This window comes from Eurosta solidaginis, chromosome 2 (genome assembly GCF_040869045.1).
Source record: "Eurosta solidaginis isolate ZX-2024a chromosome 2, ASM4086904v1, whole genome shotgun sequence".
NCBI classification, from domain to species: domain Eukaryota; kingdom Metazoa; phylum Arthropoda; class Insecta; order Diptera; family Tephritidae; genus Eurosta; species Eurosta solidaginis.
Genome location: NC_090320.1, coordinates 306,140,479 through 306,153,542, shown reverse-complemented (window position 1 = coordinate 306,153,542; position 13,064 = coordinate 306,140,479). Strand labels below are relative to the sequence as shown.

Genomic DNA, 13,064 nt, shown 5'->3' with positions numbered 1-13,064 from the left:
TCGTCATGAAATATGTAGCACGAAGCAAATTGGAACAGAAGCTGGGTCTTAATATCCTTGAAGGTAAATCGCGTCAAGTATTTTTTTGGGGCATTAAACGTTTTGTGGAGAGATTAACTAGAATGAACTTTAAATAGAACTTATATACTTTGCATTTCCATATCTCTAGTGGTTGTTGTTGTTGTAACAGTGTTGATAACACTTTGTGTTCTTCTCCTACATACGGCTTGAATATCAGGTGTCGCATTTACTCATAATGCTCGCGCAGATAACTTCTTAAGATCCAGGGAGTGGAGTTCTTTAATTAGATGCCCCGGTTTCTGTGTTTTCAACAGAAACTGTTTGTTGAGCATTTCAATTCTCGCCCTAATGGAGAGTATTCTCGCCCCACTATACACGTGGTGCTCTGGGGACTCAAGAAGACAGCCCGTATCGGTTCCGAGAGCGGTGTTTTGACAGGCCTGTATTTTCTTCAGTGAGCATCTTTTAGGCGCGGGGACGCGTAGCATGCAAGCGGCCGGCCAATTGCTTTGTACGTGGTAATGAGCGCCTCTTCATCTTTAGCTTTGGATTCTAGGTACAATTTCAGAGTAGAACGAAAAATCTTTATTGCATGAAAAGTTAAAATGTATTCAAATTTTATGGAGTTAGCAGATTTTCATAATATTGTTGGAGCTAGTGATTCCGGATAATAAACACATACTTTTACCACCATATGCAGAAATCGTGTTCTATTCCACCAGTTAAATGCTGAGCTTTATAGCTTGTCGACGATCTCAATTTATGCTCAAGTTGTGATCTTAATGGACTGAACTTTGTTGATCTTAAACATGTAGACCATCGGCACTTGGTAAAGTATCGGGGAAAAATATCGAGGAAAAGTATCGATACTTTACTCAGTACTTGGAAAAAGCATCGAGTACTACATACTAGAGTATTTTTTGAAAAGTATCGCTACTACTTACTCAGTACTCGTATCGTTCTATCACTACTCATGCTTACTGAAAATTCGTTGGTATTTCAAGTTTATGTACGATACGGTTTTATCTTTGCTAAAAACTTAGCATTCTTTCAACTTTTTCGTCTTTTGCTGCTTTGCAATAATACATAATTGTTTTTTTCCTCATTTGCAAAAAACTATAGATTCCTGTTTTGCTTTTCATACAGCCCATGATCATATAGAAACTAGAGATGGGTGCGACATGTCAGGTCCTACGTCATTAGTTTTAAGGGCCCATTACTGATACTTAGCATAGACTTGACTTGGCATAAACTTGGCAACTTAAGGGCCCATTACTCATACTTAGCATAGACTTGACTTGACTTAAGGGCCCATTACTGCTACTTAGCGTACACTTGACTTGGCGTAAACTTGCAACTTAGCCACGATTATACTCCACTTAGCGCACACAATCTGGCATCATCATAATCAATAAATGAATCAAAATGAAATGGAAACAAACAAATGGCATCTCAAAATGTAAACGTCACTTAGAACTTACATAGAAAATCAAAATTCAACAGTAATCAGTAACATGCAATGTTCATTTAACAGAACTGTAAGTGACACTTCTCAAGTCAAGTCAAGTCTATACTAATCAGTAATGGGACCTTTAAAGTGACCCCGCAAAGCGTTATCGTAGAGGTTATAAAACCTATATATAGGTATGCCGCATTGAAAATTATGTCTGATACCTACAAAACTATGGACTATTCGTCAAACATATGGTGTCCTTGGAAAAACATCTTTAAAACCTCAGGTTGCTTTTGAAACAGAAGTTCAAACGCCCACCCATAAATAAACGCAAGCAAATACTCGTCAAAAAGTCAGACTCGTCCCAGTCGCGCTTGGAAACCGGTTGAAACAATTTTTATCAAGATTCTGTAGATGAGTGTGTTTGTGTGAATTTGAGTGTTTTTAATGTCCATTAGTTGATTGACTGAGTATAGGGCACACTTGGCTGGGCTGTCCGGCAGCAATACCATTGACCTTTTACGTTGTTGCAGATAATTTTATAATTTTGCTTGCTTAATGTTAAAGGTGGTGGTTGAACCCTAATATCACTTCTATCAAGCTCTTTTGATATTGGTTGATAAAAGGTAATGAACTATTAATATATTTTCGTTTGAATTGAATTGCGGATCGTTACGGGCACGGATAATTGATAGTACCATTCGGTTAACTTAATCGATACAGTATGAAAAACAAACAAAACAGTAAATCATTTTTGTGAAACCCATCTTTTGAAACCCCACATTTGAACGTTCGGAAAGGCTTTGATCCAGTTCGCATCATATGTAGGTATTTCCATTTCTGGCCTTCTTTACCATACAGGAACAAAGCTCACTATTTGGGTATGGTTCATCAAGCTTGAAAGGAAACATTTCGTCCTCGGACAGTAATTAAGGAAATTTAACACAGAACCACTTAGATACATTCATGAAAATTTCAACTGAAATCTTTAGAAGTCTAGAGAGTAGATTACTAGATAATATGTCTAAATACATGCTGAAGTTCATAGACATGATTTTACTTACCTTTCGTTTCATGTAGATTAATTCGTTTTGTGCTTTTAACGCTTCTTTGATCTCGACCTCCTTCAGCTCATCCAGTATCTTTTGGTATTTCTCACGATTTTCCACATCCAACGCGACATGCAGGTAATCGTGCCAATTCCGGGAATCAAACCCCCAATGGCATGTGCGATTTTCAACTGCCCGATGTACGTGGCCGACAAACTTTTGCGGTGAGAACCAACCTTTACACTCTAAACACATTATGCAGGTGGGTTTATTGTACGAATACAGATCGGGCGTACATATGCCATCACACTTCCCAAAACAACGGTGGTACACTTTAAAAGAGATGGCACCTTTTGGTATATCGTCATCATTAATATAATTATTACGATCCATTCGATGCAATAAAGCCGCACATAAACGTTCAGCATCGGTGCGTGTAATCAAACCGGACGCCTTCACATCAGGTGGTAAAATTTTTGCATTTTTAAATTCCAACAACTGATCGGGTGTACATTGTGAACAATAAATGCCCAACTCATCGAATATACGATTGATTTGGTCGAGCGTGAAATCGGCGAGCACATTATTTAAAAATTGTGGTAGACATAAACGCATCTCTCCACCCAGCGAGAAGCAACCAATTGTTTTGCCCTCGAGACGTGTTTCGTACAGCACACCAGAACCTGAGTCCGGCGCTGTAAAAATGGGTTGTGACAATTCTGGTGGTGGTGGTGGTATTATCTTGACCGTCGTGAGAGTTGCTTGTTGCGGAGGTGTTGTCTGGGATTGAGGTTGCTGGGTGCTTTGTGTTGACATCGACAACGGTAGCGCCAGCGTTTGTGGTACCAGTGTCTCACCCAACTCATGCGTCGGCTCAGGTGAACTTAGTACCTCTTTTTTGATGAGCGCTATGCCCGACGGTGGTAATGTTGAACTAGAACTTGGTGAATTTGTGCACGCTGGTGATGCTGATGTTGCTATGAGCGGGCAATGTGTTGATAATTTATTGCTACCAACTGCTATCCCGTTAGGTGGTAAAACGCCAACGCATAAATTCCGTGTATGTGCTATGCTAAGGTCTGAGCTGTTGCTGCCGCCACTGCCGCTAACACCACTCAAGGTGGCGTCCAGCGGGCAGTTCGAGCCGGTTGGGCAGCCGGCTGGGGTCAACGTATGACCTGGACCTTGTAAACTTTTTGGTGCACTGGTTTGATACTTTTTGAGTACTGTATGTATGTTTGGTGTAACGTAATCAGTCATCTTATTTTGATGTGTGCCTAATTGTGTGTAGGCCACTCACTCCCTACGATAGGAGAGGGTGCGAATCGTGGCACACTTGCAGTTTTAGCGGGGCTGTTGGTAGTCAAAGCCAAACGAGCGGCATACAAGCATGCTGCATAATTGTTTCCTGTTTATTTGTATTAGTATATTTATATATGTAGGTATACCTAAATTTTGCCAGCTATAACCGGCTGCAACTTGTGTGGACGCTACACTCACTTTGTTAATTTAGGTATTTTGATCTTATTTTTATTAGCAATTTGGCACATATGTAATCCATTCTACTCACTCAAAATTTTTCATAAAATTTGTAATTTATATTTTTTCTTTTGTGATTTGTGTGTATTTGTATGTTGAGCTTTTGTTAAGTAAAAGAATTTTTTAATTCCACTGTTTCACTTTTTTCCACTTTGCAGTAGCTTTAATTATTTTCGCGCACAATTCCGTCGGCATTTTTAATGGCGACTCGCAGCGCCAAAATCGTTTCCACTTCAATACAATTACCGCTACACTGTGCCGCCCTCTGCCCATCAGCGGCTTGTTGTTTTTTTTTTCGTTTGTTTTGCTGTTAGTGCACACTTCACACACCGCCGCACGAATAAAAACAAATAATCAAAAGAATTGTGCAGTTATTTTTAAACTCACAGGCACTGCAAAAATTAGAAAAATGTTTGTTAATTCACTTTTTTTTAATTTTTTATATTTTATTTTCCCTGCGCTGCGCTTTTAACCAACCATGTACATAACATTGACGTTTACTCAGAATTTAATTGCAAGTAAAACTCGTAATCCATCACAATTAAATATTTATCATCAATGGGCATTGTTTACTTTACCCGCTATAACACTTAAAATTTTGTGATTTTCAAAGGTAAAGGATGAATTTTCTATATTCTTGCTTTGCTTTTCGCATACACAGCGGCATTCACAAACACTGCACACTCACTGCTCGCATTACTTCCGTTGGATTTGCAAGCGCATCACACATACATATACGCAAATAGTTGTACGTACAGGAGTGTGTGCCGGAATGTATCTATGTATGCGTAGAGCTAAGCAACTGCGTGAACGAATGTGCATGTACGTATATGTGCGTGTTTATGTCGAAATTAAATGCGCTTTGAAAATATTGCGAACATTGCGCCAAACAAACGACCTCAGCGACTGACCCGCTCGACTGATGACCAAAATGCGCTGCTCCCAAGCTGAAATGTCAAAAATCCAACTGGATTCTGTTAGTGCTGCTGCTACAGCCAAAGAGGACAGATATAATATTATGTGTATCTTCGTTGGTTGCGGTTAGATACTTTTTGTGTGGCGTTGCAGACACATTTTTCATACGCTTTTACGCATGTGTGTACCAATGTTGTTTTTGCCTAACTCACATACGACAGCAAAATGTGCAAACGAGAGAGCGCTGCTGCCGCATTTACAATGCTGTGGGGGGCCATCAAACGATTTACATATGCCCGATGTGTGTGGTGTGTTTGTATTGTGCTTTGACTGTTGTTGCTGACTGGCGCGTGTTTTGCTCTCTCCAATTCAATTTTTATTCGTTTCGGCTTTTCTGTTTCAAATTTTACTTAGCACGCTATTGTTATTTTTTTTTGCTGATTAGAAAATGTACACTAAAAAGTGTGTTGGAGACGTAGCGACAGACTTTTGTCTCGTCTGTTTGTCGGCGCGACTCACAAGTGTGTGGACACACATACAGCACTTACAGCGGTGAGGCGACGTAAGCGCACACAACGACACCAACATTAAAAACAAATGAGGCAACCCAGTCGCTATCTGAGTAATGGCCCCCTGGTCCCTTTGCGCCGTCTCTCAACATAACTTCCAAAAACTTTTGTTGTCAGCAATTGTTTTTGTTTTTACTACTTTTATTTGCTTTTTTTCGCAGTTGTTGTTTTTTTGGTTTTCAGCCATCCATACGTCTGCTTATTTTATAGAATCTTTTGCCAAGTTTTGGTTTATTCGATTCCCCCATATTCGTGAAAACTTTTCATTTTTTCTTATGCACTTTTGTCTCGGCACTTACGTACATACATCAAAACACACATACATACAAACTGGTCTTCCTATTGCATATGCATATTTTTCTATATTTTTTTTTATTACAACACATTTCACATTTCGCCGATTTAATTCTTTTTCAATTGGACTTCTTCTTTGTCTATATGCGCCGCTTCATATATTCACGAATTCACTATAATAAAATGCTGTGGCGGCGTTAAATTTAGCAAACTGAATTATTATTGCACTTGCTCTCTTTTATTTACTCCGTGTTAGCTAAATATGTATGTATGTATTTTAAATTCAATTATCTCTTTAAATTCGTATACATTTATTTCACTTTAAAAAGTTCCTACACTGAAGTGAAGTACATAAACGCGTCGATATCTTTACAGAATAAGTATTTTTTACGAAATACGCGTCGCGTATCACCTTCTTCTATGAAAGCAGCAGAACAACAAACAGCGTGACAACGTTATCGTTACGGGTAGAACAAATAGCAATCGGTAAAAAGCGCCAACGAAATTGCTTCGTATCTCATAGATACGCCATCATGCTCCAACCATTCAGAGAGAGAATTATCACCATGGCGGAACGATACAAGGTGGCAGCATGGTGACATACCTACATACATAAATAAGAATTCCATGTACTTTGTTTTTGTAAATTCGATGGACCAATGTCAAAATCGTACTGCGCCGGAAGTTGATGTATCAAATCAAATAAAAAAAGGTTATAATCAGCTGTTCGATGCGGCCACCTTGTATAGATCCGCCATGATTATCACAGATGCATAGCGGAACGATACAAGGTGGCAGCATGGGACAGCTGATTATAAACTTTTTTTATTTGATTTGATACATCAACTTCCGGTGGAGTACGATTTTGACATTTGTCCATCGAATTTACAAAAACAAAGTACATGGAATTTTTATTTATGTTTGTAGGTATTAGAGATATACGCCGCCGATAAACGCCGCCGCCGCCGCCGATTTTGGTCGTTTTTCGAACACCGCCGCCCAATGTCAAAAATATCGGCGCGGCGGCGCGGCGTCGGCGCGTTACTATATTTTTTACTCGTTTAAGACTGTTTAGGCCATATATTGTTCATGTCGAAAATTGGTCGGATATGGTCGAAAGTGGTATCAACGGATGTGCATCACTGCCAGTTATAACAAAAATAATTGCGAAATTTAACCTTTTATAACTATTCAAAAGTTATTTAAAATAACAGGTGCTTTCGATGTCAGCTTAACACGGACTTTGCATCACCCAATTCAGCAAGTTATTAAAACAGAACAGTAAAAGATAAGTTATATAATAAATTTATATGCTCACTTTGCATTTTTGAAAAAATTAATAATGAACAATTAATTGAAATAAAATGACCCAATGCGAACACGTTTTTAAATTGTCCTCAAGAATAAGCGAAATCAGTGATGCAAAATCCTTTGGTAGGTTCTAGGGGCATAAACACTCCTTTGAAATTATTCTTACCTCATACTTAAGTTGAGGATATATGTACTTATGAGAAGGGTTTGAAAAATCACTAAGTCTTGCATTCAAACATCTGTTGTTTATTTGCGAAACTATACAATAGCGTCTGAAATGTTAATTTTGATTTTCACACTTCATCCTTCAACACACAAGTCTCCCGGTTTGACATTTCCTAAAGTTCGTGGCCCTATCCAAAACTAGTCCCTTGAAGTGAATCACATTGATTATAGCCTATCAACTAAGTTTAAATATCACCTACACGTTACGACTCCTTTTGCAAATCTGAATACGCAGGCACATATATTTACCTGGTGAGGCTTTGTCCTTCGCAGGAGTTTATGTCTGGGATAGGGTACGTATCGGCGATAGTGACAGCATTTAATCTCTTATAGTCAATCACCATTCTATATTGTTTTTCCCCATTCGGCTTTGGTTTTTTGGGCACCACCCATATTGGGGAGTTGTAAGGGCTTTTGGAAGATCTAATAACTCCCTCATTAAGCAATTCCGTTATTTGCCTGTCTACTTCTTCCCTCATACATACCGGATAAGGATAACTTTTACTGTAGATAGGTTCAGGGGTGGTGGTCCGTATTTCGGCTCGCACATTTGTATCCACGAGCTCACTGCCATTAAGAGGGAGGAAAAGATCGGAGTATTTTTCCAGTACTTCATCAACGTGCTGTTTTATATCAGCGGATACGTCCTTTCCCATTGAGTAATTAACCTGATTCGATATTTTGGCCTTTAGTGGTAAATTGAAACTATTTATCCTTAAGAAATTGTTCTTCCTGTCGACTACTGCCCCTAACATTCTCAACGTATCATCGCCGATAATACCGGCGAAGGATTTCAGTCCCAGAAGGACAAAGAAAGCTATCTTTGAAGGGAAGCCCACATCCCTGAAAAATTTTAAACCTATCTTTTTACTAATCTGCACCTCTCCTCCAGCTGAGTGGACATTAAAAACTTTCTCAACGGGATCACCTCCAGCTCCAATTTCTTCGCTAATGAAATTTTTGTTGGCCCCTGTGTCAATCAGGAAGTCGAGGGTGCGGCCATCTGAGAGTGTGTACTCTAAGTATGGTACGCTAGATGGCCCTCCGATAGAAAATCCCCTTCATCCTCGTTCTTGGTCGATTCTTCTTCCTTGATGTTATCCTCATCAGTTCCTGTCGTTGAATGGAAAAGCCTTTGTTGTTTCCTCGGGAGGTTTTCCGATCTTGCTTCGCGTTTGAATGAATTAGGGCGATTGATATAATTTACAGCACGCGATTGGGTAGAGCGGTCCACATCCATTTTTTCGACGGGAGGATTCGTAGACTGAGTAGCGGGTGGAGCACGATAGTTACTTGAAAAACGCTCGCTTCTATCGAATGGAGCCCTGCGATCTTGTTGACGCCAGGTAGGCTTGGGTGGGATTACAGGTGGTCTCCCTTCGAAGGAAGGGTTAATCTCGTTTAAATTGTTAATAGGGACCACTATGCGATTATTACCGGGAGATGGGTAAAAGGATACGTTTCTGAAGTTGACATTTTGCAACTCCAGGCAAGCTGAATAAGCCTCTGGAAGGGTCTTTGGGCGTTGAACTAGGAGCATCCTTGAGAGCTCCCCATTTAGACCACCTACGCCCTATTTCTGTAGGTGTCCATAAGGACCTTCGTGGTTTCTTCAGTGTACGATTCGGTTTGTAACTTATAAAGAATCAAGTTGAATAGGTGGTTCACTCGAGCGTAGAACTCGTCGACAGTGCCACCTTTCTGTTGCAATTGATGCAACTGGGGTTCGAGAGTGCGGACATCCCGCTTATCTGCGGGCACTCCTTTATTTTTTACCAATTGTTGTCAAAAATATTGTAGGAGATCAGGGCGTTATCCGCCGTACCGCGGACTTTTTGTCGAATGTGCTGTAATATAGCACGGTATAAGGGTTTTCCCTTGATGACTGAGAAGTCAGCAAGGATGGTTTCTACGGAGTGTACCCAGGACAGGAAGTGTATAGGGCTTCCATCAAAAACTTGAAGCTCTTTTACGCAATCAGGCAGACGACATATTTCGCGAATGTCGGCCTCAGTCATGGGGGCTTGTGCCACCACTTCCTCTGTTGCCCCCTACGCGGAGGACCGCTGAAGGTATTATTGGTCCGGTCCAACTCCGTCACACGTCTCTCTAAAAATTTCATCTTCTCCAGCAGGGCATTAACGGCACCTGTTAAATTCGTTACGTTCACTTTAAGTTCCTCCATCCTTGTTACCGTTGGAAAAAAAGAAGGTATATTAAATTATTGATTAAGTTCTATACTTACAGCACCACTAGGTTCATAAGTGGGGTTATATCGTGTACACTGTTTTTTCCTAAGAAGAGCTAGCTTCTATATATTTTTGCTTTTTCTAATATGAGGTTCTTTACCTCTTATAGCTTTTTGGTTTTTAAATTTTTTGTATTATTTTTTTATTTGCTTATTTCAATGTAAGCTCACTTCACAGATTTTTTACTACTTGATCCTTAAAGGATATTCACTTTCACAAGCGGTCCCTGCTCGGGCGCCACTTAAGGATCTCGGATCCTTTCACTTAAAAAAATTAAGGAGCCAACTCGCTCCAAACAAACTAAGAAGTTGAAATTAGTAAGCACTGAAATTTAGAGTTAACAAATATACTTTATTCAAAAATGGTTGTATATAACTGACAAATCGACTTAGTTGTACGGATCCCCGACAGCAACTGCCCAAACTTTCTTGGCGGTTTGCCAAAGAAACCTCAGCGCCGGCGGCAGCGGCGCAACCCTTACGCAATACAGGTGAGAATGCCCGTGGCCTTGATTTCCCACAAGCGTTGCGTTATTAAATTATTGGTATTGCATTTCATGATGAAATACAAATATGCTTACGCTGCAGCGCATGCAACGATCGGTGGGAAACAAAATGTGCTGGCGTTGCGGATCGAACGTGGGAATGGTTTGAATGGGCAGTGGCTGAGCGTGTTAACTTGTATATAGTATATACCTATCCCATTCAACCGATCGTTCAGATAGAAAGATTTTTGGCCATTTCTCCCTTAGTTTCCAATATAAAAACGTGAAACTTGGTGATATATATTCTAATATATCATAGAAGATTTCCTGTAAAAATCATTTCGATCGGAGCTATATATAATATATATCCCATACAACCGATCGTTCAGATAAGGGGTTTTTTGCCATTTTTTTATATTTATCTTAAAATCGTTTAGGTATACATCTGTTCACTATATATTTCTTATCTTATACAGCGCATTGTTTGGATATTACGAATAGGATGAGATTATTGTTCAGCCCCATTCATGAAAGGTATGAAATCTTCGGCACAGCCGAAGACAGTCCCGTCTTTACTTGTTTTAATTTAGGTGAGGTTAATTTGTTCCCAAAAAAATTGAAACAGGTCTTTGTTAAAACCAACTATTTGCATTTACGTCATATTCAAGGAGGATCTTCCCCTGTACAGCACTACTGAAAACTTTCGAAGAATGTTTTTCCCATTCCTACAAGAACCCCAAAATTGTTTTTACCTTATTTGGAAAAACTTCGCCAAACAGAGGTATTCTAGATATATAAAAAATTGTAACTCACTGTTGCTGTTTGGCCCTAAAAATCAGAACACTAAGATGAGAGGAATGTTACACTTAAGGATTGTAATTTAGAATATATGTATGAATCCAGCTCGCTTCGGATCAGCATCTTATGGTTCTAGGCCGAATACCGCTGGGCTAGTCTATCCCCTCACATATTTTGGTAAATAATAATTTGGTAACATTAGTAATACATCATGAATTCAACTGTCAAGAATTTTTGGGAGATCTTCTGATTAAGTTTGTTATTATATTTTAGAAGAGCATATGTTTTAATCCCGACTCTCAAGGAGAAATCAATAAAGCAGATGAACATGTCAATGAATTTTAAGGGACAGAAACACATTTAAGACTATCACGTTCATTTCCAAGTGTGACTGTTGTAAAATACCCACTTTGTAACAACCATGTATTACAAAACAGGTTATTGATATTGTAACAGCCCTGTGGCGAAAACATAAATTTAATACAACCCTGAATAGAAGAAAAGAAAATAATAAAAAGAAGAGGAACACACTTCCGGTTAATCGAGAAAAGAAAAAGCGTGTTTGATCGTTTGATAACCAACTTAAAAGTATTAAATGTTATACTGTAAAGCTATTCATCTAACCCGAAACCCATTTAAGTTTCGCCAAAGGCATAAAAGTACAACTAAATAACTGACGTACATATGTACTTTATATGAATAACACATGTTTCTTTTATGTCCGGTTTTTCAATTAAAGTTTCAACTGCAATTGAAATTGAGGTCAGTTAATGTGGCCAAATTGAATTTTTTATTTTTATTCGATCCTAAAAGTAATGTTAACCCGCACTGGTCCTTTGTATTCAATTTTGCATTGGCGTTAGGTGGCACTGATATGCTGAAAAAAACTTTTTCTATAATGGCTTTCGTAACAGGTATTTATTTTTCTACTCCTATTTTTTCAAAGCGAATAAAAATTTTACCCTCTTCTGACCGTCGAAAATACATCACTAGCGTTTCAGATAGCGTACATATTCTGTCTTTTTTTACTTAATGAGTATCCATATTTACTTGAGTTCTTTGCAGATTTTGAGTTTTTTTGTATTTGCAGCAAATTGCAGAAATTTTGCTTATTTCTTTAGAAACAAAAACCAATTCATTTGCCCAAAATATGTCCTTACATGAAATGTATGTAAATTAATCATACATTTATGAATTATCCCATCCCTTTTTGTTAATAAATTAAAATGTTAGGAAAATGTATGCAAATTCAAATATGCATGCAACTAGGAATTTCTGTGCAAACGAAATCCTTTGCATATTCATAAAACGTTAATTTGCATAAAATGTATGAAGTATGAATTATTAATAAATTGAAAAATTGAAACAAATAAAATATTTGATAACAATTGAATAAATAAAAAAATATTTAGTTTTTATTTGGAATATGGGTGGGAGGGGAGGTACCCATAACGAAATTCCCTAAAGCATTTTATATTTGTTATTGAGTACAATGATGTAAGTACCTATGTCAAAATTCCACCATGAACATTATCATTTATTCTCACAGTGTTAAAGAATTTAAAGAAGCGCTGGAAAATAACGAAATCGACATAAATGTCCTTCGAAACTTTTGTTTTCTTGGTTAATAGTCTAGTTGAGTATTAATAATCCGAAGGCGGAAAATAAAAATTTTAACTCGGTCAAAAGATATTAACGAAAAACCGAAGAAAGACCCGCGGGTACCTCCGAAACCGGGGGTGGGGTCCATAGTATTTTTGCGCAGAACACCTTTCTGCGTTGGCGGCCTTCGGCCGCGCTTATAAAAAATAACCCTGGGTTACGCCATGCCAAGTCCGGGTGTGTGGTATAACCGTGGCTACCGCACAATTTTTTTTGTGGGTAAACACAACAACAACCACATGAAAATCGCCAACTTCAACTGCTAATATCTCTGAACAGAGATAACATTTTTCTTTTCCGCCTTCGGATTATTGTTCTCGAGATTGATACGCGTCTTTTGACACTTCTCTCGATATTTTTTGACGCGTATTAGCAGTCGACCCTCCAAATAGACTCTTACCTAAACTTTTTTATTTCAATAATGAATTTGAAATTGTGATTTTACAAAAGCCGGCATTGCGATTATTGTTTTAATGTTGTTGTAGCGATAAAGAA

General features: G+C 38.5%; 1 protein-coding gene across 2 annotated transcripts in view; it reads right to left on the bottom strand.

The window, feature by feature from the left end:
* The window catches only part of Snoo (Sno oncogene), a 281,946-nt gene extending 275,690 nt beyond the window's left edge, over nt 1-6,256 (bottom strand). For both annotated transcript variants that reach the window (XR_010949991.1, XM_067768933.1), the window contains exon 1: nt 2,539-6,256. Coding sequence is in view for 1 of the 2 variants with exons in the window: in XM_067768933.1 (XP_067625034.1) it covers nt 2,539-3,783 (1,245 nt within the window). In the remaining variant the exon portion in view is untranslated. The remainder of the gene's footprint in view (nt 1-2,538) is intronic.
* Between the last annotated feature and the right edge of the window lie 6,808 nt (nt 6,257-13,064).